At 50.6% G+C, this 23913-nt stretch overlaps 1 protein-coding gene across 14 annotated transcripts in view; it reads right to left on the reverse strand.

Moving 5' to 3' along the window:
* Nucleotides 1-23913, reverse strand: part of ZNF618 (zinc finger protein 618) — a 169623-nt gene that overhangs the window by 82773 nt on the left and 62937 nt on the right. For all 14 annotated transcript variants that reach the window (XM_065853786.2, XM_065853787.2, XM_065853784.2 and 11 more), the window contains exon 2: nt 14527-14570. In XM_065853786.2, coding sequence (XP_065709858.1) covers nt 14527-14570 — 44 coding nt within the window. The remainder of the gene's footprint in view (nt 1-14526; nt 14571-23913) is intronic.

Here is a 23913-nt window from a genome sequence, read left to right on the forward strand (position 1 = left end):
TAACTGAAAGCAATACTAGTCCTTCGATATGGCCCCATATGTTCTAAGCCTGAGCAGATACTCAGCACACAGAAGCTCTGAAAGAGCCTGCCGATCATCTCAAAGACAAAATAAGCAAAACCATAAAAAACATAGCACTGCTGGATTTTTACAACAATCTTCCTACAACTTTACAACAGAGACCTTCTCTGTCTTCAGATGCTTTCTAAGAGAGATGAAGGCAGCAGGCAGATGTTCCCAGGTTCCAGAATGGATACAGATGTGCGTGTGTTGGGTGGCGGACCCACAGCACCCCGACCAGCACCGGCACAGAGCTCCGTGCAGACCCACGTCCCGCACAGACCCCGGGGAACGGAGCTCAGCGTGGGGAAAAGGAAATCAGTTATAAGCATTAAGATACTTTTCAGATCATATGTATTTATAAGAATACCTATATATGCAACTGTGTGTGTATAAGCACACACACATCTATGTGCATGTATACAGATAAGAAGGGCTGGCGCATCTCGGCAGCATCCCCTTGTCGCACCCCGCTCCCACCCCCTCCTGCCACCGCAGCCCCAGGACACATTCTCTGCTGACACCCTGAGGTGTGGGCGGTTTATTGCACAAGCCGGATCCCATGTCACAGCACCAGGGGCCTCGGTGTCAGGGTTGCGTGAGCCAAAATGCAGGAAGCACCATCCCTGAACGCAGGCTTTGCTGCTGACCTGCACCGGCCTGAAACTGCTCCCACACCACCTGGGAGCGGTTTTAGTGACCTCCTTCACAGCTTAGTCTTAGCCACCTTCTTCTGTTTCTCTTAAGAAGGAAAAGCTGTGTTTCTCATGTCACTCTAATTATTTCATATCTTGCAGATGTCAAGTTCAGCCCAATTTCAACTGCTGAATCTCTCCAGCTCTGTGTCCAGAGGAACATTATGGCTTTGCAAAATACCTTAAAATGAGCAGAATCAAACAGCAACGCAGCCCCAGCCCTGCTTTCCTCACCTCGGATGTGCTACACAGGGGATAGAGGAGCCAGGATCACTGCATATGATGCGTGACAGGAGCATCCGCAGCGGCTGAAAACAGCAGGTGAAGGTGATGGACCCCTCCTACCTTCCATGCATCTGGAGAGTATCATCTTTGTCTCCATCTTTACAGCCTCCAAAGGACTGATGGACAGACTACACAGGACAACGCGTCCGAAGACCACACAGCAAGATCCTGGCAGGTGATGGGACCGACTCTTAACCGGCCTCTTGCCAGCAGTGACAGAGAAAACGGTCCCAATGCCCAGTGGAGCAGTGAGCACCACTGCCCACTTCCTGGAAAACTGACTTGGTGCCTCCACTGAAGGTTACGCAGCTTTGGAGACAGAAGGAGACAGCAGTGTGGGGAGAGACAGCTCTCCTGGCCAGAGCATAATCCACGGAGGCCACTTTATTCCCGAAATCCAGTTAGTGCTCCTGTGACCAGAGCAAAACCAGGATCAGCCCAGGCTTCTTGCCTCTGAAGGTCATTTACCCAATGTGCTGAGCTGACGCTGTGCCGACCTGGGTATCATTGTTCCCAGGGTGCGGGAGGGAGCTGGGCTGAAGGAACAAACCTCATGGGACAGCGGAGTTCGAAGCCTCCTGGTCTGACTGGGGGAACAGGACCAACACCACATTGCAAAACAGGAAAGAAAAGGAAATTCCCAACCCTGGCAAACTTCAGATGGGACGCAGAGGGGTACGCGCACAGCTGCGGCAGAACCGGGTTTCACTCAGAAGACACCGTTGACCAGAGACTCCGGCGAGCCGGGAGGGAACACGTGTGCCAAGCCAAAAGATCTGACCCAATGAAGCATCATTTCTTTACCACCCCTTTGGTCCTCAGATGCTGCATCCCTTGCAAGCCCAGAACACCACACTTGCTTGGTGCTGTGCTGGATTTTGCCTCCCCAGGTTCTGAGCAGCACAAAGAGCTTCCAATAAGAGATGAGGATAAAGCAGTAGCAGATCCAGAACATATTTGTCCAGAAAATCCCCTTGAGAGCCACAGTGGCAGACAATAAAATGCCTGGTGCAGGGAAGAAATTTGCCCCGTGTCCAGACCTGGCTCTGTTGTTTGTCCCCTGCTTGCAGCACAACTGCTGGAAAGTGTCAAAACCAGGATGAGTAAACAGAGTCTGACATCTGGGCAGGAACAACCCCAGGTTCCAGTGTAAGTTGGGGAATGACCTATTAGAGAGCAGTGTAGGGGAAAGGGACCTGGGGGTCCTGGGGACAGCAGGGTGACCATGAGCCAGCACTGGGCCCTTGTGGCCAGGAAGCCAATGGTACCTGGGGTGGGTTAGAAGGGGGTGGTCAGTAGGTCAGAGAGGTTCTCCTGCCCCTCTGCTCTGCCCTGGGGAGACCACACCTGGAATATTGTGTCCAGTTGTGGCCCCTCAGTTCCAGAAGGACAGGGAACTGCTGGAGAGAGTCCAGCGCAGCCACCAAGATGCTGAAGGGAGTGGAGCATCTGCCGTGTGAGGAAAGGCTGAGGGAGCTGGGGCTCTGGAGCTGGAGAAGAGGAGACTGAGGGGGGACTCATTCCTGGGGATCAATATGGAAAGGGGCAGTGTCAGGAGGATGGAGCCAGGCTCTTCTGGGTGACAACCAGTGACAGGACAAGGGGCAATGGGTGCAAACTGGAACACAGGAGGTTCCACTTAAATTTGAGAAGAAACTTCTTCATGGTGAGGGTGGCAGAGCCTGGCCCAGGCTGCCCAGGGAGGTTGTGGAGTCTCCTTCTCTGGAGACATTCAAACCCGCCTGGACACCTTCCTGTGGAACCTCAGCTGGGTGTTCCTGCTCCATGGGGGGATTGCACTGGGTGAGCTTTCCAGGGCCCTTCAACCCCTGACATTCTGGGATCCTGTGAGTAACAACAGGAGTGAATCTTCAGTTCTGCAGATCCCAAGGCTGGAAGCAAGTCTTACTGGTTTTGGGTGGGAACACACAGAGAGAAGAGGATTAAGCAGCTTTTGGGTCATCAGCCAAGTCAAATCTTGGTACTTGGTCCTGGAAGCAGAAGTGCTCCCCAGCACAAACCATGAGGTGACCACGAGGCACAGAGCTCCCACTGCACTAACACACAGACCACCCCCGTCCTCTGACTCCTGCGGGGCACACTGGGTGACACACAGGTACCGGTGACACGGGCAGAGCCTCTGCTGGGTGGAGGCAGCAGCGCACAAGGGAGAACCAACCACAGGTCAGACCCCACTCCTGGGTACCTGCAGCCATCCCTGTCGTGGTGGCTCTGGACGCAGTGCCCAGCCTCATGCCCTCACTTTTCTGGGTGGAAAAACACAATTTTACGGTGTTCAAGAGTGGCCTTCCAGGGATCAGCTGCAGTTCCCTCTGCAAGTCCAACCCGAATTATACATCCATGGCACGACACCTCCTGGGAAGAGGACATTCTTCAAACAAAGCACTGTTCGCACAGGACAAAAGCTTCTCAGAGAATCTGACCAGAGATCAGCAGAGTGCACAGGTACAACTGGCTTGAACCTGATCTTCTTCCCACCGTGCATCGAACTCCTCCATGTCTTTGAGCTTTCCTGGGGAACATCAACCTCCTGCACTGTTGAGTGTCTTGTCTCTACTGGGTTGTGGATTCCTTGCTGAGGAGACAGAAGCCTTGGGATCACTCACGGCTCACACCATCGCTCAGTGGCATCCGTGGTTGCTCCTACAGGTGTGGTTCTGTTTCACTTTCCAGAACAGACTCTACAGATTTTAAACATTAAAGAGCCAAACAAACATCGCACTTGCATGTATCACTCCTGTGACTAAGTAGGCCACGTAGCCAATTACTGTATTACCAGCTCTGCCATCTCACAATGTTCATTTCAACGTTGCCGCCGGCTTTGATCATCAGACTTTCATCTTCCGATGATGTTACAGCCACTTTCATGTCAAATACAAGCATGTGAAGGCAGAAGAGATTTAAGGAGGCCTTGATGAAGACTCATTGTGGGGAACTGGAAAGGTAGTGGTAAAAATGGGTTCCTGGACCCATTTAGATACAGCTTCCCTTGGTCCTACAGCCACGGCAGCTCAGGACAGTACAGGGAAGACATGGAGCTGCTGGAGAGGGGCCAGAGGAGCCCCAGGAATGACCCGAGGCTGGAACAGCTCTGCTGGGAGGACAGGCTGAGAGAGCTGGGGTGTTCAGCTGGAGAAGAGAAGCTCCAGGGGGACCTTAGTGCACCTTTCCTGACTTCAAAGGGGCCGATAAGAAAGATGGGGACAGACTTTTGAGCAGGGCCTGTTGCGATAGGACAAGGGGTGATGGTTTCAAACTAAAGGAGGGAGATTCAGGCTGGACATGAGGGAGAAATTGTTGCCCTGAGGGTGGTGAGAGCCTGGCCCAGGTTGGGCAGAGAGGTGGTGGATGAACCATCCCTGGAGACATCCCAGGCCAGGCTGGACGGGGCTCTGAGCAACCTGAGCTGGTGAAGATGTCCCTGTCATGGCAGGGGGGGCACTGGGGGGGCTGGGAAGGTCCCTTCAACCCAAACTGTTCTGTGTTTCTATGATTCTATGAAGGCTCAAGGCTTTAGCACGGACGGATGATGCAGCACAAACAACTACACCAGAAGTACAACTTTGGCTTTAAAGCTCAACAGACTGATGACACCTCACCAGCACCAACGTGAGGAGCAACACAAGAGCAATGCAAGGAGCTCCTCCAGATGGAAGGACAGAAAGCAGACAACTGCCTGTTCACACGGTAACACCTGACCCATGGAGCTCACGGCTCCCCCCTTCCCTCTGGTCTCCTGTGGAAGAAGGAAAGGAGGGCCTGGCAGTGCAAACCAAAGAGCTGCAATCTGGTGCTGTTTTCATCTTTGGCGAGAGTTTCTCTCTGGCTGTGATCAGCGGAACCGGCAATGACTGAAAGCAAACGGGGCCCGTCAGCTGCTGCAGCCAGAAGAAACTCGCGTTTGCAGTTTGCTTTTTCTGATCTGGAGTAGCATTCTCATAAATAATGAAAGTGACTAAAAGCTACTTAAAAAACACACACTCCTCCCATCTGAAAGAATGAGAAAAAAAACCCAATTATAAAAGGACATTTCTTCCAGCTAGGAATAATTTGTCATGTAATTCTCTGAAGACAGCAACAGAAACATGCGTGCTCCGTGCTCCCTTTTGAGTGATCTGTGATTGCATATGTACTCAGATGGCTTCTAATGAGGCTATTTTTATAGCACACATCCTGCTGAGCTTCTGGGGAGGGGCGAAGCGAGATCAGTGCAGAATCAGTCTTCAACGTCAGCTCCTGTGGATTTCCTCCTCAAAAGGAGAGGAAAAGGAAGCAAATGTGGCGGAGGACACGCCGCTCTGAATCAACACCCACAAACAAAGCTCTTCTGCCCCACCAGCAAACGCGAAGCATCTTCAGATGTCTCCTGGACACCACTCGAGCTGGAGGAACCAGAGACACATCGCCAGTGCCTCGATGGTATCAGTGATGGTGATACCCATATCCACACGCTCTGTGCCCATTTACACTCCTGAAACACACTCTGTACAGCCCCTGGGACGCTCTTCTGGCCTGCGAGGTTCAGAAGAGCACAGCGATGAGGACCGTGCAGCGGGCACCTGGTGGAACGTGCTTTGCAGAGCCCACCGGGACAACACCATCAGTATGATGTTACAACTCATCTTGAAACCCATGTGCAGTTGGCTCCCTCCATGCCAAATCAAAAGGCATCAGCTGTCAGGAAGAAAAGGAAACAAATGATTGAGGAGGCTGAAACTGGGCTCAATTTACAGATGTCTGCCAGGGTTTCAAAAGAAGCAGAAGGTTCCTGCCATGATGGGAGCCAAGGGAAGCGGGATGCGCAGAACAGACGTAAATGAACTCGTGTTTTACGTGGAGATGATGCAAGCGGAAAAAGAAAGATGTAAATTTAAAATCTGCTTGTCCGATAAATTATTTGTGGTGGCCTTGTTCCCCCTTCCGCAGAGGAGCAGGTCAGGAAGCAGAGGACCAGCCTGGTGTCCTTATCAGAGACATCTCCTCTGCAGACCTTACCCAGCCAAAAGATTTTGAAGTTCAGGGCTAAAAGACAGAAAAGACAGGAGCTGTTTTTTCCAGTGTAACAGCTGAGCGCTCCTACCCTCCATTCCTCCTGCTTCAGCTTCAGATGAAAGCCAAAGAGACCAACCAGCTCTTCTACCCCAACCTCCAGGTCCCAGCGCAGAGCTGTTCCTTCTCAAAACTACACCTGCAGCTTCGGTCAGTGCCTCTTCTGGAGAGGCTGTCTTCATTTTGACATGTGAAGAGCTGGAGTAATTATCACAATTCAGGGTTTCTCCTCTACATAATCATTTTCCCAAAGAGGTGCCACACTTGCCGCGTGGATCCCTGCCTCCAGCCATCGAGCCACAACCACAGAGCCACAGAATCCCAGGATATCAGGGGTTGGAAGGGACCTGGAAAGCTCACCCAGTGCAATCCCCCCATGGAGCAGGAACACCCAGCTGAGGTTCCACAGGAAGGGGTCCAGGTGGGTTTGAATGTCTTCTGTGAAGACTTCAGAGCATCTTCCACATGAGATGTGCTCATGTGAACCTCATGCTTCAAGGACATCCAGGTCACTGCCACGTTCAAGTGTTACTTCAAATCCTGTTTTGTCCATGGTCCTCAGGCCTTAGTCCTTGGTTGACTGGTTGTTTTCCTTCACAAGGCTGGTGGATCCATACAAGACTTTATTGAATGCACTGATCACTCCTAAACTGACCAGAATAAGCTGAAGCTAAGCAGGACAAACGTGCGACTCTCGAAGGCTGTGAGGCCCACGCTCCAAATCAAGCGATTAAATTTGGGGACATCACACTAATTAGGCAGGCAAAGAAAACCTCTGAGGCAAGAAAAGCAGCTCCAAACCTGCCCTTGCCTGAGCCACGCTTAAGTTCTCTGCTTTCTGCCCCTAAACTAAATTTAAATCAGAGTATCAGGACATAAATATAACAGGCACAAATATAACAATAACTGCCATATAGGTTTTCCTGGAAGAAATTTGCTCAATAAATACCAATATTGCTATGGAGTTCATCAATTCAGAAGGACTCAAAGGCTTTTTAGAAGAGATGTGCTTCAAGTCGGATCAGTCCCTGCCTTTAAAGGGGGCCAGGCCTTAAAACCAGAACCAACAGCTTTTAAAACCCCCAAAATAACTAATGCAGTATTCGGTTGTACGGTGTGGTGTCAGTGCTAAAATCTGGGGAAAACAAACAATGCAGCAACATTTTTCCAATTATCCTGGTCTACTAAAGCCCACAACCTTTCCTGACACCAAACGGCGCTTCAGTACGTGTGAGAGGAACTTAATGGTGCGTGCGTTCCTCAAGGGATGCTCCGCAGCTCCAAATCCCTCAGAAAAGGTGAACTACAGGACCAAATCAGGCTGCCCCTTCTCTAGAAATTAAACGTTAAAATACAAACCAGAACAATAGTCGAGAGCCGCAAAGAATTCCTAAGGTATTAGCAAAACAAATTCCCTTCAGTCTATCTTGAGGATGGTTTGAAGAGGAAAGTCTAACCAAATATATTAAAAAAATTGGCTTATCCAACAAAAAAACAAATGTGTGCTGTTTGCCAAAAGCGAAAGAATTCAGCCAGATAAAAACCGCGACATATAAATGATGCAGGTTAAAAACGAAATTTAAGATGATAATAGAATAGCTGCCAGCGTCTTTAAATTTTCAAGCGTGGAAATGTCAACAAAGAAATTCAGCGAAAACCAAAGAGAATAGATTAAGGGTTTATTTATATTGGTGAAAGAACTCTGTGTTGCTTGATTAAGAAATGACTGAGGGGGTGACAACTGTCTGCAAATGTCCACAGGTCCCCAAGGCGGTCACTGACCCGCCAGCAGAACCACGGCCCGGCATGAAATGAAGGGGATAAAGCGAGCAATGGGAAAAGATGGATGGAGAAGGAGACGGGACCTCGCGACTGATACAAACGAGGTGGACAACGTCCTGCTGCTGGAGATACACGTGTGTTGGATGGACACGGGCTATGAGGCGCTGCAGCGTCACCAGAACAACCCCGAGCTGGCCAGGAGAGGACCTGACCCAAGGAAAATGATGTTCTGGTAACTCGGCTTGGGTGCACACTCTACAGCTACTGCATCTAGAAAGAGACGTTTCTCCACATCGCACCGTTGAAGATCTCCAAGGCTTTGGCGTTTGGCAAATTTGGGTGGATTACATGGAAAACACACCCGTCCCATGGGAGATGGGATGTATCTGGGCGCTGTCATCTCTTCACACGTGTACATTTGACCTTTTCTTAGGTTTCAAGGAAACTTGCCTAGGTTTCCCGCGTCTTCTGTGCTGGTTGCAGTACAGAACTGAACCATCTGCTCTGTTAAACTGGTCAGTGGGGACTTTTTGTGGGGTTTTGATTGGTTGGTTTGTTTTTGAAGATGACTGGCGAGAGTCCTTCTGAGAGCACCACACCTTATTAAACACCTCGCCTCATTATTCATAGTTTCCTCTGCTTCTGACGCAGGATGAGTCCAAAGCTCTTCAAGCTCCGGGAATGAAAATCCCACAGGTGGCCTTTTAAAGAAGGGGGAAACAATTTAAATGGTTTTGCTTCTGAGAAACGCTGAGCGCTTGGTGTGTCCCTCCATGGGGTGCAGAGTCCTCTCCCAAGGTGAGGAGGACCACCATGTCCAGATTGGGCCCCCACAGATGTTGCCTCCCCAGATGCTGGGGAGCTGCTGGGGACTGGTCAGCTGGGAGACGAGTCTGCAGATGAACTGGGGCCATCCCAGGGCAGAGCTGCTTGGGAGGACACATCCACAAAGCACAGAGCAAGAACCGTGCGGAGGAAAGGGAAAGATGCCACCAGTGAGGCTGGAGAAGGGTGAACTGAGGAGTGCAACCACTTCTCTGTACCTTCTCCTCCAGCTGGAAAATCTCACCTTTGAAGCTTAGAGATTGAAATGACCAGACTACCTAAGCACCACAGCTTGGTCTGGCGTGTTGACATCTCCATGTCCCAGCCTGAAGCACCCGCTGGACAGCTGTGCAGGGCTGTGCCTCCATCCAGGCCAGCACCGCAGAGTCCTTAGACAAGGAAGACACAAGAAGAAAGGCCTTGAGGTGCTGGAGCAAGTTGAGAGAAGGGAACGGAGCTGGTGAGGGGCTGGAGCACAAGTGTGATGGGAGCGGCTGAGGGACCTGGGGGGTTCAGCTGGAGAACAGGAGCTGAGGGGAGCCCTTCTGATCTCTGAACTGCCTGAAAGGAGCTTGGAGCCAGGGGGGTCGGGCTCTGCTCCCCAGGAACAAGCGCCAGGAGCAGAGGAAACGGCCTCAAGTTGCGCCAGGGGAGGGTGAGGTTGGATCTGGGGAACAATTTCTTCCCCAAAGGGCTGTGGGGCATTGGAACAGGCTGCCCAGGGCAGTGCTGGAGTCACCATCCCCGGAGGGCTGGACAGACGGACATGAGGTTCTCAGGGACATGGGGTAGTGCCAGATTAAGGTTATGGTTGGACTCGATGATGTTGAGGGTCTCTTCCAGCCAAAATGACTCTGTGATTCTACTCTGCTGGACCTCCACCTCCAGAGACCTCCCACCCCTTCCACGATCTCTACCACAGCGCTCTTAACGCTGCAATAAAGTCGCGACCCATCCGTGTCCTCACAGCCAGCTCACAAACACTGAAAGTCTGGGATTTTCCCTCCGTTTCGGGAGCAGAACACACTTCTCTGCTCAGCTACATCTGTGCTGCGAGCGGGTTCCCGGCTGGTGACAGCCCGGCTGCAGACGGGCCCTGAGCTTCCAGCTGGCGCCGCTCCCTCCGCAAACAGATGCAGCTCCTATAGCAGGGTCTGATTTATTCAGCAGGAGTCTCGCACATTAAGCGTAGTTAAGTCTGAAAACAAATCTAATGACTTTAAAATAAATAGCCAACGGAGGACTTGAAGCTAAAATTCTTCCTTCCTCTGACACCCACCGTATAAACAATAATAATTATATAAAGCCGTGTCTAACACATGACTACACAAGGCTCTGGTGACCAAGAAAAGCACACGCTGCTTGTCAGACATAATTGCACATTTGGTTTTTCAATTATTTCTCGTCAAGTTCCAGAGCCCACCATCTGAATGCTGACATTAATTACTGGTAAGTAGTTAGTTTTACAACAGCGTTACGGAGACTCCCAACGATCACCCCGGGGTCTGCAGCTCCCGGCGCTGTCCCCATGTCCCCCATGTCCCTCCCGGGCTGTCACACAGACTCACACCAGCGCCTGACATCGGATCTGCTCCACCTCGTGCAGAAGCGGCTCCAGAAGAAGCTTCGAGAAACTTCCCAGCAGAGAGCAGCAGCGCGAGGGAATGTCCCTCATCCACAAGTGCCCGTGTCACCTCCCGATGTCACCTTCCAGCTGCGTCCCCTCCGAGCCGCCTCCAGCGCCCGACTCGGGGCGATGTGCTAACAGCCAAGTGCCCGTTATGCAGGAAAACACCCTGCCTTTTATCGGCTTTTAATTCGCTGCCTTTTAATTTTCTTGACTGTCTCTTCTTGTCTCGCGGAAGGAAGAGAGAAGCCTCTGATCTCCCTTTTCTGGAGCGTTCAAAAACACGCGCAGCTTTGTCACGTCGTCTCTTAGTTGTCACCTTCTCCAAGGCAAACAGCCATCCCTCTTCCAGCTCCCTTAAAGGAAAGGGGTTTTTTCTATGCTCCTAATAATTATCTTCACTTTTTAAAATTTCCCATTAATAAGCACACGGTGAGGTCCAGGAACCACACAGGCGCTAACAAGGTAGGAGAAGAGCGAGTGCGTTGTGCCACCGCTCACTCTGAGCTCAAACAGCTGAGCCGCGTTAGTTCAAAGGCAGCAGCCAGGCCCCATCAGAGCCGCGGGGTGAGAAGATCACAAAGAACTTGTGCCTGCAGAGCTTTAAACATTTCCTTGAAACAGAATAAAATCAATCCAATACAATAAATAAATAAAAATAGGATCGACCCGATTCCACCGTCACCACATCAAGATCTAGCACGCTACAGTAAGGAAAAAAAAGTTGCGGAAAGGTAAAATTGTCCTGGCAACCTGATTTCGCTTATATTTTTGAGTGATATAAATGAATCGTTAAAAGCTTCCTTGGTAGTTTGCAATTACTGAGAGTTTCAAGCAGCAACAACTTTGAAAAACATCTACCTTGTATCTCCAGCCATTAACAGCCTCCCAGATTTCATCAAAGCCAGTTTTCAACCTTCATCGCTAACAGAGCTTTCCTGAAATATTACATTTTTTATTGCATTTTATTTTTTGTAAACAGACGTGGTCATTTTCCTTTTTCTCGCCATCTTTTGTTCCATCAGGTTGATGCTGAAGTGGATTTTGTTTCCACTTTTCTACAAGAAAAACTGATGGCCGGCCTCACACTTCTTCTCTATGTATGTGCCAAGTAACAGTGATAATGGAAGTTCTGTCACCTCAATGGGTGCTCCAGTGTCCACCCTGGGGACACCATCGCCCAGGTTCAGGTGACACTCAGGCGCTGGGCCTGAGGGCACCTCAGGAGGCCCAGAGGGGACATGCCGAGGGTCCCCCCACATGGAGAACGTGCTCACCCACCTCCTCTGCAAAACCCTCTGGTGAGAGCTACAAAATCGAATTTAAAGCCAGAATAAAGAGTTTGGGGGAAGGAAATGACACCCGGCTCCCTTCCCCTCGCTCCTCGGTCTGTGCCCTTTCAAGGTTTCATTCAGGCCAGTTCCCAGTGTCCCAGAACAAGCACAGCTTGACCGCACTCATGAGCCACCCCAAAAAGGAGAAAAGATCAGTTTTACTCTGTGTAAGACACAAAACGCGGGTGTTGCTGCCGACTGACAAAATCTGCCCACCCACCCCTGCTGAGTCGGACCCAGCGGGCACCCCAGAAGCGTCCGGTGCCGGGCAGCACTGCTGTTCCAAAAAGCTGCTGGTAACGAGGGTAACAACCAGTAGTAGGACAAGGGGTAATGGTACAAACTGGAACACAGGAGGTTCCACTGAAATTTGAGAAGCAATTTCTTCCTGGTGAGGGTGTCAGAGCCTGGCCCAGGCTGCCCAGGGAGGTTGTGGAGTCTCCTTCTCTGCAGACATTCAAACCCGCCTGGACCCCTTCCTGTGGAACCTCAGCTGGGTGTTCCTGCTCCATGGGGGGATTGCACTGGATGAGCTTTCCCGGCCCCTTCCAACCCCTGACATTCTGTGACTCTGTGTGACTCTGTGATCCGCGAGCGGTGCAGTCGGGATGCCAGGCAGGGTCTGTGGCTGTTGCGGGGGCAGCACTCGGTGCATGTTCAGCAGCAGGAGCCGGGGAGGACCCTGCAGTGCAGCATTTTGGAGATCAGAAAGAAGCAGAGTTTTAACGTGGAAGGATGCGCTTCAACCGACAGATAAAACTTCAGCAGTGCCTTCAGGTCTCCAGCGGAAGGGGCACATGGAGAGCAGAGAGACGGGATCGCTGGCAGCGCGAATGGGAGGACGTGAAATGCTGCTGGAGCTGTGAAGGAGGCAGCGCTGGATGTGTGCGCTGGGGATCGCTGCTTCGCTGCAAGGGTGGTGGGTGCCCGGAGAAAAGCCTCGTGTCTCACCAGGGTCTGCCCCACACAGTGCTGGTGGCCCTGTGGCTTCTCCCCCACCATCACAGCTTCACCACTTGTGCTACTGTGGCATTTGGGGGCTGCCCACACCGCTGTGCCCCCTCACTGAGGAAGATGATGGAGGTAAAGCCAGGACAGGGCGCAGCCCCCCATACCACGTTGGCTTTTTTCCTCAGCTCCCAACTGCTGTCTGTCATCCCCTGTCCATGCTGATGCAACCCAGGAACATGCCCTGGGTGCTCCAGTGGTCCCCTCAGCGAGCTGTGCATCGTTCCGCCTCATGAAAGCACCTCCATGACTTCCCCACCATCTTCTCCAGCTCTCGTGGATGTTTCCGTGCTCCGCTGCACCCACTCCCCGTCCTGGGCCACATGCTCCCCTCCATGGTGCATCTGACCATTGTCCCCACTGCCAGCCTGGTATCTCTCATCTCCTACATCTCCACCTATTTTTATCACAAAACCTTTTTACACCTGGGAGATTGAGTTTTTCACTTCGCTCAGGGATGGCTGAGAACCAGGAACCAGCTTTGAGCACACACAGGACCAGGTAAATCCAAGTGTCACCAAAGCCATGCTTTGCTCCTGGCTCCCAAGGAAGAAGCGACAGGATGAGAGGAGATGGCCTCAAGTTGTGCCAATGCCAAAAGAAAACTCATATTGGGTACTGGGAAAAACTTAATCCCAGAAGGGGTTGTCAGGCATTGGAACAGGCTGCCCAGGGCAGTGCTGGAGTCACCATCCCTGGAGGGGTTTAAAAGGCGTTTAGATGAGGCTCCTAGGGACATGGGGTAGTGCTGGAGTTGGGTTGTGGTTGGACTCAATGATCCTGAGGGTCTCCTCCAACCAAAATGATTCTATGATTCTATGAGCAGAGAAAGCCCAGCTAAAAGGTATTTGTGCCTGGCCAAGGAAGGAAAGCTGCCCCTTCTTCCACACTTTCCCAGCTCTGAACTGACCTCACCAGCTACAGATGTTGGACAGTGGATGCCACAGGATACTTTTCAGTAGGTCCGCACGATCACTGGAAGCACCCACGTGAGTATCACCCACCTACCACAGACACACAGCCACCCTGGGCAGGGGGGAGGCCACCACATACCCAACGCTTTTGGGTTTTCAGAGCTGCTTTGGTAACCCCAGCCCTGGTGCAGCTCAAGCACAGCAATGCCGGGGCTGGGCACTCCCCATCGCCCGCTCGGGCCAGGCTGCTGGCTGCTCCTCCGGGCATGGACAGGGACCAGGAAGCAGCATCTTTAGAGCTTCCAGCACGCCCAGCACGGGAAGATGCTCCACAGCATCAGCAGGGGATAAGAGGCCAAGATGCAGACCAAGCCCACCACCTCTGCTTTGTGACAGGTGTTTCTATCGCTGCTCACGCCCAGGCTGTGTCCCTCCTGCCAGGACACGCTGGCCAGGGGCTGCCATGTGCCCTGGGCACCGTGCCCACCACCACACACACCGTGGGTGGTAGAGGCCACGACACCTGGAGCAGAGACCCCTGGGTGGGACCTGGGACATCCCACACCCCATGGGAGCTGCAGAGACACCCCTTAGCCAGACCAGAGAGCGCTGGGTGGTGGGACACCCCTCACACCCAACCACGGCCCAAGGTCTCATCCAAGAACCTCATCCCGTGATGGGTCTCCCACCACGGCGTGGGCCCTGGCTGGGGGGACTCAGCTGTACCACCCCGCACTGCACACAGACCAAAGCCCAAAATAGTCCTTCTTGCATCCATTTTCCTAGCAAAATCCAAACATGGGTGTCTAGATGCTGCACCCAAGAGCTCCCAACTCTTCACCGCCCATCTCCAAGATGAAGAGCACCCGAGCGGAGCCACATCCGCCCCCTGCATCCCAGCCCAGCAGAGAAAACCATCCACCTACCTGCTGGACGAGCTCCTCCGCCCACTGCTGTTGCTCTCGTCAGCCTAAGGGAGCAAAAGACATCAAAAAAAGGTGGTTTAGGTTAAGAAAAGCAAGTCTGCCCTCCAAACTCTTCCTGAACCCCAGATCCTGGGGTTTGCCACGCGTGCCCCGCGCTCAGCGCCGGTGGGACACGTTGTGCACGGAAAGCCAAGCAGAGGCTTGCGGGACATGGCCTCATGGCGGAGGCGACTTTTGGAGCCGATTCCCTCCGGTTGCTCCCGCGCCATTTATTTTATTGCTCTTTACCAAATTTTAAAGTGACAATCCCGCCTGTGCAAAAATAGGGAATTCTGCAGGAGGGAAATACGGCAGAAATAGGCAAATTCAACACTGCGCCCAAGGTGAGATGGATTAGAGGGGCGGGTCCATCGCACCTCCCTTCGTTAGCGATGAATTGCCTAATTGAGCCCCTCCGGGTCGGGAGAAGGGGCTGAGCAAAGAGTAACCAGCGTGTCCTCCTTTCCGCCTCCCTCCCCCGGCTCTCAGACCAGAGGTTTCCTTGGAAAGCCAATATTATTCCAAACTCCGAAATTTCATTTCTGAATTTGTTCAAATACAAGTGCAAAGCCATTAGCCGCATTTCACATTTTGCGCAAACGGCAGAAACAGGCGCTCCGTGTGCAGCGGGATGGGGGCTGGCCAACGATTTCGAGAAAATAAACCCTTTTTTAATTTAAATGCTAATGCACTGAATTAAAATTTAATAACTGAGGAAATTGAAAAGCCGAGCAGGAATATTGGAAATAAATCCAAGCAGAAACAGCTGAAATTAAAAATTCTAGAGAGTGGGAGGATAGCAGCTAAGCTGTCTGATATGATTGCATTTTATTTTTCAGAACGAAGGGGGGAAGGAAAGGAAAACTCCTCTCTTTGGCTGGCTGGAGGGCAGTAAATGGAGAGCGCTGTGATTTATTGCTCAATTTTCCTGAGGGAAAAAGGCTTGCTTTCATGCTGAAATATTTCATAAATTTCAAGCCGGCATAAATTCTTAATTTAAAAGTTATGGAGGTCACGTTTAGTGCAATTCGGAAATCTTAAAGGAATAGCAACCAAAAATCGCAATTTGAGGTTGGTTTGTTTCAATTCTCGCTGTAAAATTCTGTCGGAAGGGATTGCGCGGGTTCCGCGCGGCAGAAACGCGGCCTGGCTTGGGAAGGGTGGGGAAATCCGCTGCAAACGAAGAGATCGAAACCTAATTCGATTACAAAAAGGTATTTTTTGGTTATTATTGTTATTATCGTTGGCCACTTGAGGAATTTCTGTTCAAAAATGTCCTCCCTCCACCGGCCGGGCAGAGCCAGGAGGGAGGAGCTGCCGATGTAATTGCTGCTGTTAGATCTCCCATCCTTTGTGAGCACTGATATGTTCATTTGTTATACAGCTGTTGGGAGCAGAAAGGACGGCGGAGCACCCGTAATTCAAACAATCAATCAAACATTAATGATTTGTCATGCTTGCACAATGGGAAAAAAAAGGGCGAGCTGTATGGGTTCCTGCAACGGGTGGATTGTTTGAACCTTTGGGGCATTTTCTAGAGGATCAGATGTGTGTAGGGAAAAAGAAAAGGAAAAAAAGAAGAGAAAAGAAAAAAGAAAAAAAAAAAGAAGAAAAAAGAAAAAAGAAAAAAAAGAAAAAAGAAAAAAGAAAAAAGGAAAAGGAAAAAGAAGAAAAAGAAATAAAAAAGAAAAAAGGAAAAAGGAAAGAAAGAAGGAATGGAGAGAGAGAAGGGAAAGGGAAAGGGAAAGGGGAAAGGGGAAAGGGGAAGGGAAAGGGGAAGGGAAAGGGGAAGGGGAAGGGGAAGGGGAAGGGGAAGGGGAAGGGGAAGGGGAAGGGGAAGGGGAAGAGAAAGGGGAAGGGGAAGGGAAAGGGGAATGGAAAGGGAAAGGGGAAAGGGAAGGGAAAGGGGAAGGGAAAGGGAAAGGGGAAGGGAAAGGGGAAGGGGAAGGGGAAGGGAAAGGGGAAGGGAAAGGGGAAGGGAAAGGGAAAGGGCAAGGGGAAAGGGAAGGGAAAGGGGAAGGGGAAGGGAAAGGGGAAGGGGAAGGGGAAGGGGAAGGGGAAGGGGAAAGGGAAGGGGAAGGGGAAGGGAAAGGGGAAGGGGAAGGGGAAGGGGAAGGGGAAGGGGAAGGGGAAGGGGAAGGGGAAGGGGAAAGGGAAGGGGAAGGGGAAGGGGAAGGGGAAGGGGAAGGGGAAGGGAAAGGGGAAGGGAAAGGGGAAGGGGAAGGGGAAGGGGAAGGGGAAGGGGAAAGGGAAGGGGAAGGGGAAGGGGAAGGGGAAGGGAAAGGGAAAGGGAAGGGAAGGGAAGGGAAGGGGAAGGGAAAGAAGGAAGGAAGCAAGCAGGATACTCAAAGAACTTTCTGCACAACCCAACCTCACCCTGTGAGCCACATTCCCAACCGCAGGGACATCGCCCAGCCTCCTGAAATCATTAATTCACATGAAAAACATCACTGAAGAGAAAACAAAAGGTCACCTGGACGAGTGCTTGTGAAAGCTGCAAAATAGAGAAGCCAAAACTAAAGGCACAACCTTTGTACCATCTGCAGACCCACTCCAGCCGCAGCACAAAGTCCTACCTAAATATTACCAAAAATTAAAATATTTCCATTTGGGAAGCACGTAGCCAATCTCAACTCTAGAAAACTGAGTTGCAAAGTTATTCATCACCCAAGAATTTATTTAGATATAAGAAGCAAGAATCTCTTTAGGTGTAACTTCATTTGGGGAACGCATCATGCAGGCACCGTGATGCTGTGTGTTATTCCTGGTAACGCACGGGTGGTAGCTGGAGCCTCCACTATGATTGACCGCGGCTGAGGCAGCTGTTCCTCTGCGGAGGATCACGCGTGTCAATCATTTTATGTTCCTTTTCACGTCTGTGTTTGGAGTTGAGCGGATGAATTGCTGGCAATAAATGACCTGGGGAGACCACACCTGGAATATTGTGTCCAGTTGTGGCCCCTCAGCTCCAGAAGGACAGGGAACTGCTGGAGAGAGTCCAGCGCAGCCACCAAGATGCTGAAGGGAGTGGAGCATCTCCCGTGTGAGGAAAGGCTGAGGGAGCTGGGGCTCTGGAGCTGGACAAGAGGAGACTGAGGGGGGACTCATTCCTGGGGATCAATATGGAAAGGGGGAGTGTCAGGAGGATGGAGCCAGGCTCTTCTCGGTGACAACCAGTGACAGGACAAGGGGCAATGGGTGCAAACTGGAACACAGGAGGTTCCACTGAAAGATGAGAAGAAACTTGTTTGGGGTGAGGGTGTCAGAGCCTGGCCCAGGCTGCCCAGGGAGGCTGTGGAGTCTCCTTCTGTGCAGACATTCAAACCCGCCTGGACACCTTCCTGTGGAACCTCAGCTGGGTGTTCCTGCTCCATGGGGGGACTGCACTGGATGAGCTTTCCAGGTCCCTTCCAACACTGGACTCTCAGCGATGTGAGCTGTTTCACACCCCTCAGCTCTCCAGGTCCACCGTGGCGCGATGCTCAGAGCCTCGTTAGGCGGTTCCGACCCTCAGTAATCGTGAAGGAAATCTCAAAATAACCTCGACACCAAAGACCCACGGACTCAAATGGGTGGATGTGCATACGGTGTCCACCAGCCTTCCCACCCAAAGGTGACCTCCTCTCCTTTTCCTCCTCCCCACCTTCAGCACAGGGAAAACCAGGAGACGCATACACATAATTTCTAAAAATCTGGCTGAAAGAAGCTTTTTCTCCTTTTATTTTGTAGTAAGCCCATTTGGAACCAAACGTGAAGGGATGATGCCTTTTGCAGACCACACTATTAATTCATTTAAAATAAAACATTGCATTTAAATCCTAAAAAGTGGTATTTAAATACTACAAATACCCTAAGCAAGCCAAAGTGGTGAATCCTGGAAATAACCATTTAACCACCAGCAACCAGAATGTGCCAAAAATGGGTCAGAGCGGCTTTTGACAAAGCAGCGTCTTTGGGAAGGGCAGAGAAATACCCTGCACACCAGCGTACCCAGGTAATTTAATTCAGAGACTTAATTGATAACTGAGAAAGCAGAGGAGCAGAGTTTGTGTCCTCCCACCAGTCGGTGACCAGGGCCCCAAAACACGGGCAGGATAATTACTCACACAATCTCTCATGTAAAACTATTTACAATTCAAAATATGGTTCCCTAGAGCTGCTTTTGTACGTACCAGGTATGTTTGAAGTAGTTTTGTTTAACTAGAGCTAATAAATATCTATGAAATCAAAATGCACTAAAGCAGAATGTGGTTTCTGACCATATGCTCAAGTTGTAAGTGAAAAGTAAATCATGTGATAAATAAGAAATGTATCAGTCAACATCTTCTAACAGGATAAAGTGTCAAAAATTAGGAGTCCAAGCAGATGTACAACTGACCTGAGAAACGCATGTTTATAGAAAGGGCTACACTATATTAGGAAAAAACCCGCAATATTTTAACAGTTACTGCAAAACAACAAAATAACTAAAGCCCACGAAAATGTTAAATGAGATTTTGAAGGATTTAAGCACGGGCTTTCCGCCTGATCACTTAAACGATGATGAAAATCGATCATTCACATCACTCGGATTTGCACCCGCGTAGGCCGCGCTCAGCCCCACTCGCACAGGCGGGACACCCAGCGTGGGATGGGGGGCCAGGACCCCCCATCTGCCCCGCCAAAGGCCTCCCCAAGGGGAAAACACCTTTAAATCCATTTATTTACTTGTAGACAACCATGATTCGCCTCCGAACTTCACCCCGGCTCTGCCAAGGGGAGATGCCCCTAAGCCTGCCTGGGGTTCAGAGGGGGAGCAGAAGCCGCTCACTCCAGCTCCTCTCCCAGAGCAGGGAAAGTCACACTGAACCCTCCAGATGCTTTGTAAAGGGTTAAATTATTTATTTTACCTGAGAAAAACAAAACCAAACCCCCCCCAACCTACTTTTCCCAAAGACAGCTGAATAATTGTGGGCGAAACACAAAAACACACATGTGGTTTAGAAAGGAGCCACCGGCACCCAGCGCAGAAAATTTCACCCCAAATGATTAATATTTGGCAACGGGAGAAGCAACTGAAAACAGGTCTCACAAAGGAATGCGCCATAAAAATAACTGCAGGCCTGCCTACCTGCGCTGTCTATTATTATTCACTTCAGAGCAAGAGAAAATGCAGGAAGTGCCTTTTTTTCCCTCTCCTTTTTTTCCTAAACAAAGGCCAAGACATTGGCCGTTTCCTATTTAATCTTCATTAAACAGGAAAAAAAAAATCCCTCATCACACCAAAACATCTGCAGAGCAACAGGACCCATCAATACACCCGTGTCCCTTCTTCTTCTGGATCTTTGCTTCTCCCTGCCCACACAGCGGATGCCAAGGAAACCCAAACTCCCAACCCGCGTGGCACCGCGGTCCCTTGTATCACCCTCCGTTGTCCTTCTGACCTCCCAAAGCTCAGCGATGTCCCCCAAAGTTTATGAAGAGCATGACCCGTGTTGGGCTCATCCTGGAATCTGGGCAACTCTGCACGAAGGAAAATGATCCTTGGTGCTCCAGGCTGGTCCCGTCCTCACCATTTGCCTTTGCAGATCCCTCCAAAAGGGATGAATTTTCCACCAGGGAACAAGTTCATTCCTTGGGCCGGAGGAATGCGCTGCCTATTTCCTCAGCTGCAGCTTCCCCTCAAGAAACAACCAAAATAAGAATAATAAAAGAGAAATCTGCAGGAAGGAAATATGAGCCCTAACCAAGGAGTCTTCTGCGGTCCCAGGGCAGAGCTGAGCCCCGGCAGTGAGTGTCCTCCACCCATCTATGTCTGTAAAACCCCCCGTCCCGTGGGGCAACATGGCCAAGATGCACATTGGAGATGCTGGTAGCAACTGGAAACAATAGTAGTGTCAAAATTATTCGTGAGCATCCAGGGGAATATCACGCTTTTGCTCAGCCACAGATGGGCTGAGGTCCATGCTTCTTCAAGAAAACCCAACATTAAAAACTAAACCCCTGAGATTTTGAGCCCTTTGAGATAAGAACAGCGGGAGCGTTTTCTACTTGAGGTCATCAGAAGAAAAAGGCAGTGACTCCAACCCCGGCCACAGACACTCGGCTCCTGCCATGCCAAGGATGAGCTTTACAGCAGCAAGAAGGATGATGGAGGAGCTGACGATGGGAACAAACCAAACCTGCCGGGGACGTGCACAGGTGATGCCCAACACCTCCAGTGCTGGAGCACGGGAACATAGGAGACACAGTGGTACCAAAAACCCATGGACCACCCATTGGTGTGAGGAGCAATGATCCTGTTTGGGTTCTAACACCACGTATGGGAAAGCGTCCAGTGTGAGAGGAAGGTGCTCACTGCTCCCAGGCATATGTATTATTTAAACTCAGCTTTAGAAAGACTTGTTTTAATGTTGAGATTCCCCAGGTTCACTCATGGGAAGGTGCCAAGGTGACTGTGACCAACAGGGACATGGCCCAAGCTGGACAGACGGAGCACCCCGATGCTCAGCACTTGGGGACACAGGGAGCCCGTCACCCCCAGGGCAGCTCTAAATCCTGAGTTTGGACCATGCTTAAGCACACCCAAATTCACAAGGTTCACTGAGCAGCCACCTCACCCACCACATTTACCCATGCAAATAAAAGCCTGTTGGAGACGGCTGCCCAGACTAAAAAGAAATCACAGTGGTTTGGGAATACAGCACTGTCTAAGCTTGGCCAGGCCCCTGGCAATGTCCCCATCCTGCTGGTGGCCAAGGAGCACACACGTCAAGGAAGACCTTAAGCCAGAAAAGGTCACCACCAAGGGCAATGGTACCACAGGATGGCCATGCTCGGCAAGGACCCCCATGGCAGTGGCAGAAGAGATGCTCTCGTCCCCCATCCAGCCGTCCCCGTTGCAGCGGGGTCTCCTCTGGTCCCACCACGGAGGTGTGTGCTGACCCACCTCTCCCGGTGTCTGTCCCATGGTACCGGGGAGAATTAACAACCGACAACACTTCTCACCACTCATCTTCCTGTAGCTTCCCAGTTGCCTCGAAGCCACTAGGTGCCTCCCAAATGCTAATTAGTAACAAACACTACTGACGAAACCAGCCAGGAGGTCGATCAGCCCAACACGAAGGTTGGGGCTGCGCTGCAAAAGCCAAGCCAGGAGGGATCCTCTCCGCTCCTGGAGTTTCACTTCACCCGGGGGCCTCTCCACACTGATCTCAATTCTCTGTGTATTGGCAGGAAAATTGTTTTTCTTTTAACTTCTTTCTTTTTCTCTCCCCCCCCGTTTTTTTCCCCCCACATTGTTTCATCTTGCAAATGGCTGCACTGAGTTTGCTCAAACTTCTCCCCAAATCCTCGTCTTGGGCAGAGAAAGTTGCAGCACAGAAGTGAACATCATAAGTAGGCAAATAATAAGAAGAAAAAAATCACAATTAAAATCTAGAAATTATTCTCATTCAGTTCCATTGTGTTCAGTTCTTGCCTATTGTTTATTATCTTCCCATTTTATAATCTTAATTTAATAACTCGGGTGTGTTGCATGCATCTGCCCGATTTCCGAGCTGCCTCACTAACTCATAAATACAAGTTCTTCTAAAAAGTTTGAAACTAAAAAGGTTGAATCTGTGCTGGAAAAAGCACACGTGGGGTTTTGGTAGGAGATGCAAACACCAAACATGGTGCGGTAGCAAAAAATCCCAGCGCAACTGCAGCCCCGGCCTGGCGAGGCGCTCAATGTTTTGAAATGGAAAAAATCTGCACGCAAAGGACCCAAGGTTCCCGTGGCACCAACCACCCACCGCGGCTCCCGATGCTTCGGAAAGTCGCAGACGTGTTTAAGGTGACAACCAGTGACAGGACAAGGGGCAGTGGGTGCAAACTGGGACACAAGAGGTTCCTCTTAAATACGAGAAGTAACTTCTTCCTGGTGAGGGTGTCAGAGCCTGGCCCAGGCTGCCCAGGGAGGTTGTGGAGTCTCCTTCTCTGCAGACATTCAAACCCGCCTGGACACCTTCCTGTGGAACCTCAGCTGGGTGTTCCTGCTCCATGGGGGGATTGCACTGGGTGAGCTTTCCAGGTCCCTTCAACCCCTGACACTCTGGGATTCTGTAAGGGCTGTAAGCAGCTGCCTTTGAACCAAGGGAATATTCACAGGAGTAATTTTATGAACTTGCTACAAGTCCTGGCAGAATCTGTGCTTTGAATTGCAATTTTTCTCTCGTGGCAGCCTAAGGAAATCCAAGCAGCACTTGCCAGCACTTTCCCAAAGAAAGAGAACATAAAATTTAACTTAAAACTACAAATGTTCAAACAAATATTTAAAATCTTCAACCTGACGTATCTTTTCTTTCTCTCCAAAACGGTCATGAAATTAAAACTATGAATTAAATCAATGTAGTAAATTGGGCTGCATTTAAAGAGTTACTCCTTGATTACAAACAACTGAAAAGTAATCAAAATGTTTTCTCCAGCTCCTGTTGCTCAGTGCTCTTCTCACTCCATTCTTTATGAGGAAAATAATCAAATTGCGGGTGAAGAGGACAAAAGGCATTACTGATTACTTCTGAACTCTCCTCAGAGCTGGAAAATAAGAGTGACCAGGCAAAACAACACAATTATCTGCATCAAGCGGTTATTTACAGATGGTATGAGTTTCCCAGCAGAAGAAACAGCTGGAAATGTTTTTAAAGAATAAACGTATATGGAATGAAACCTTAGAGGGGGAGGAGGAGATGATTATTTTCTACTTGGGGGGAAGAAGAGGGGAGAAGGAGCCACGCGACGGCACTGCAGAAATCCACCCCTTTCTCCAGGTTTCCAGTTGCACAGGGAACTCTCAGGAAATCAACTTTTTAAAGATCCCGTTATAGGCACTTTTCCGACTTGATAAAACAAACATATCTCACCAGCTACGAGTGCGCTCGGGGAGAAAAAACAGGGACTTATTTACACATGGAATCCCACATGTTTTACTACAGAAGTGCCACCAGACACCTTTTGTCCAGGCGTGTGTGAGCAGACACATCTGGCTGCAACCGTGTCCCACTGCAGGTGTCACCTCATGGCAGGACCCACCTGGAGCCACCACCCACCGCAGAGGTCCAGCCTGTCCCCAGCAGTGGCCAATGCGATGTGGTGGGCAAGACCTGAATGCTGAGTTGAAGATGAACCACCTCGCTGGAGCACGTGCAGGGGCTCAGCTGATGGGAGGCAACCTGAGAAACCATCCCAGCTCCACTGCATGTGGAAGAACTCAGTAGAAGTTGACTGGGACCGGTCTAATCTATCCCAAACTGAGCCTCTGTGCATCCTCCCATTCTGCTCTGCCCTGGTGAGGCCCCATCTGCAGTTCTGTGTCCAGTTCTGGGCTCC

This window comes from Patagioenas fasciata, chromosome 20, assembly GCF_037038585.1.
Source record: "Patagioenas fasciata isolate bPatFas1 chromosome 20, bPatFas1.hap1, whole genome shotgun sequence".
Lineage (NCBI taxonomy): Eukaryota > Metazoa > Chordata > Aves > Columbiformes > Columbidae > Patagioenas > Patagioenas fasciata.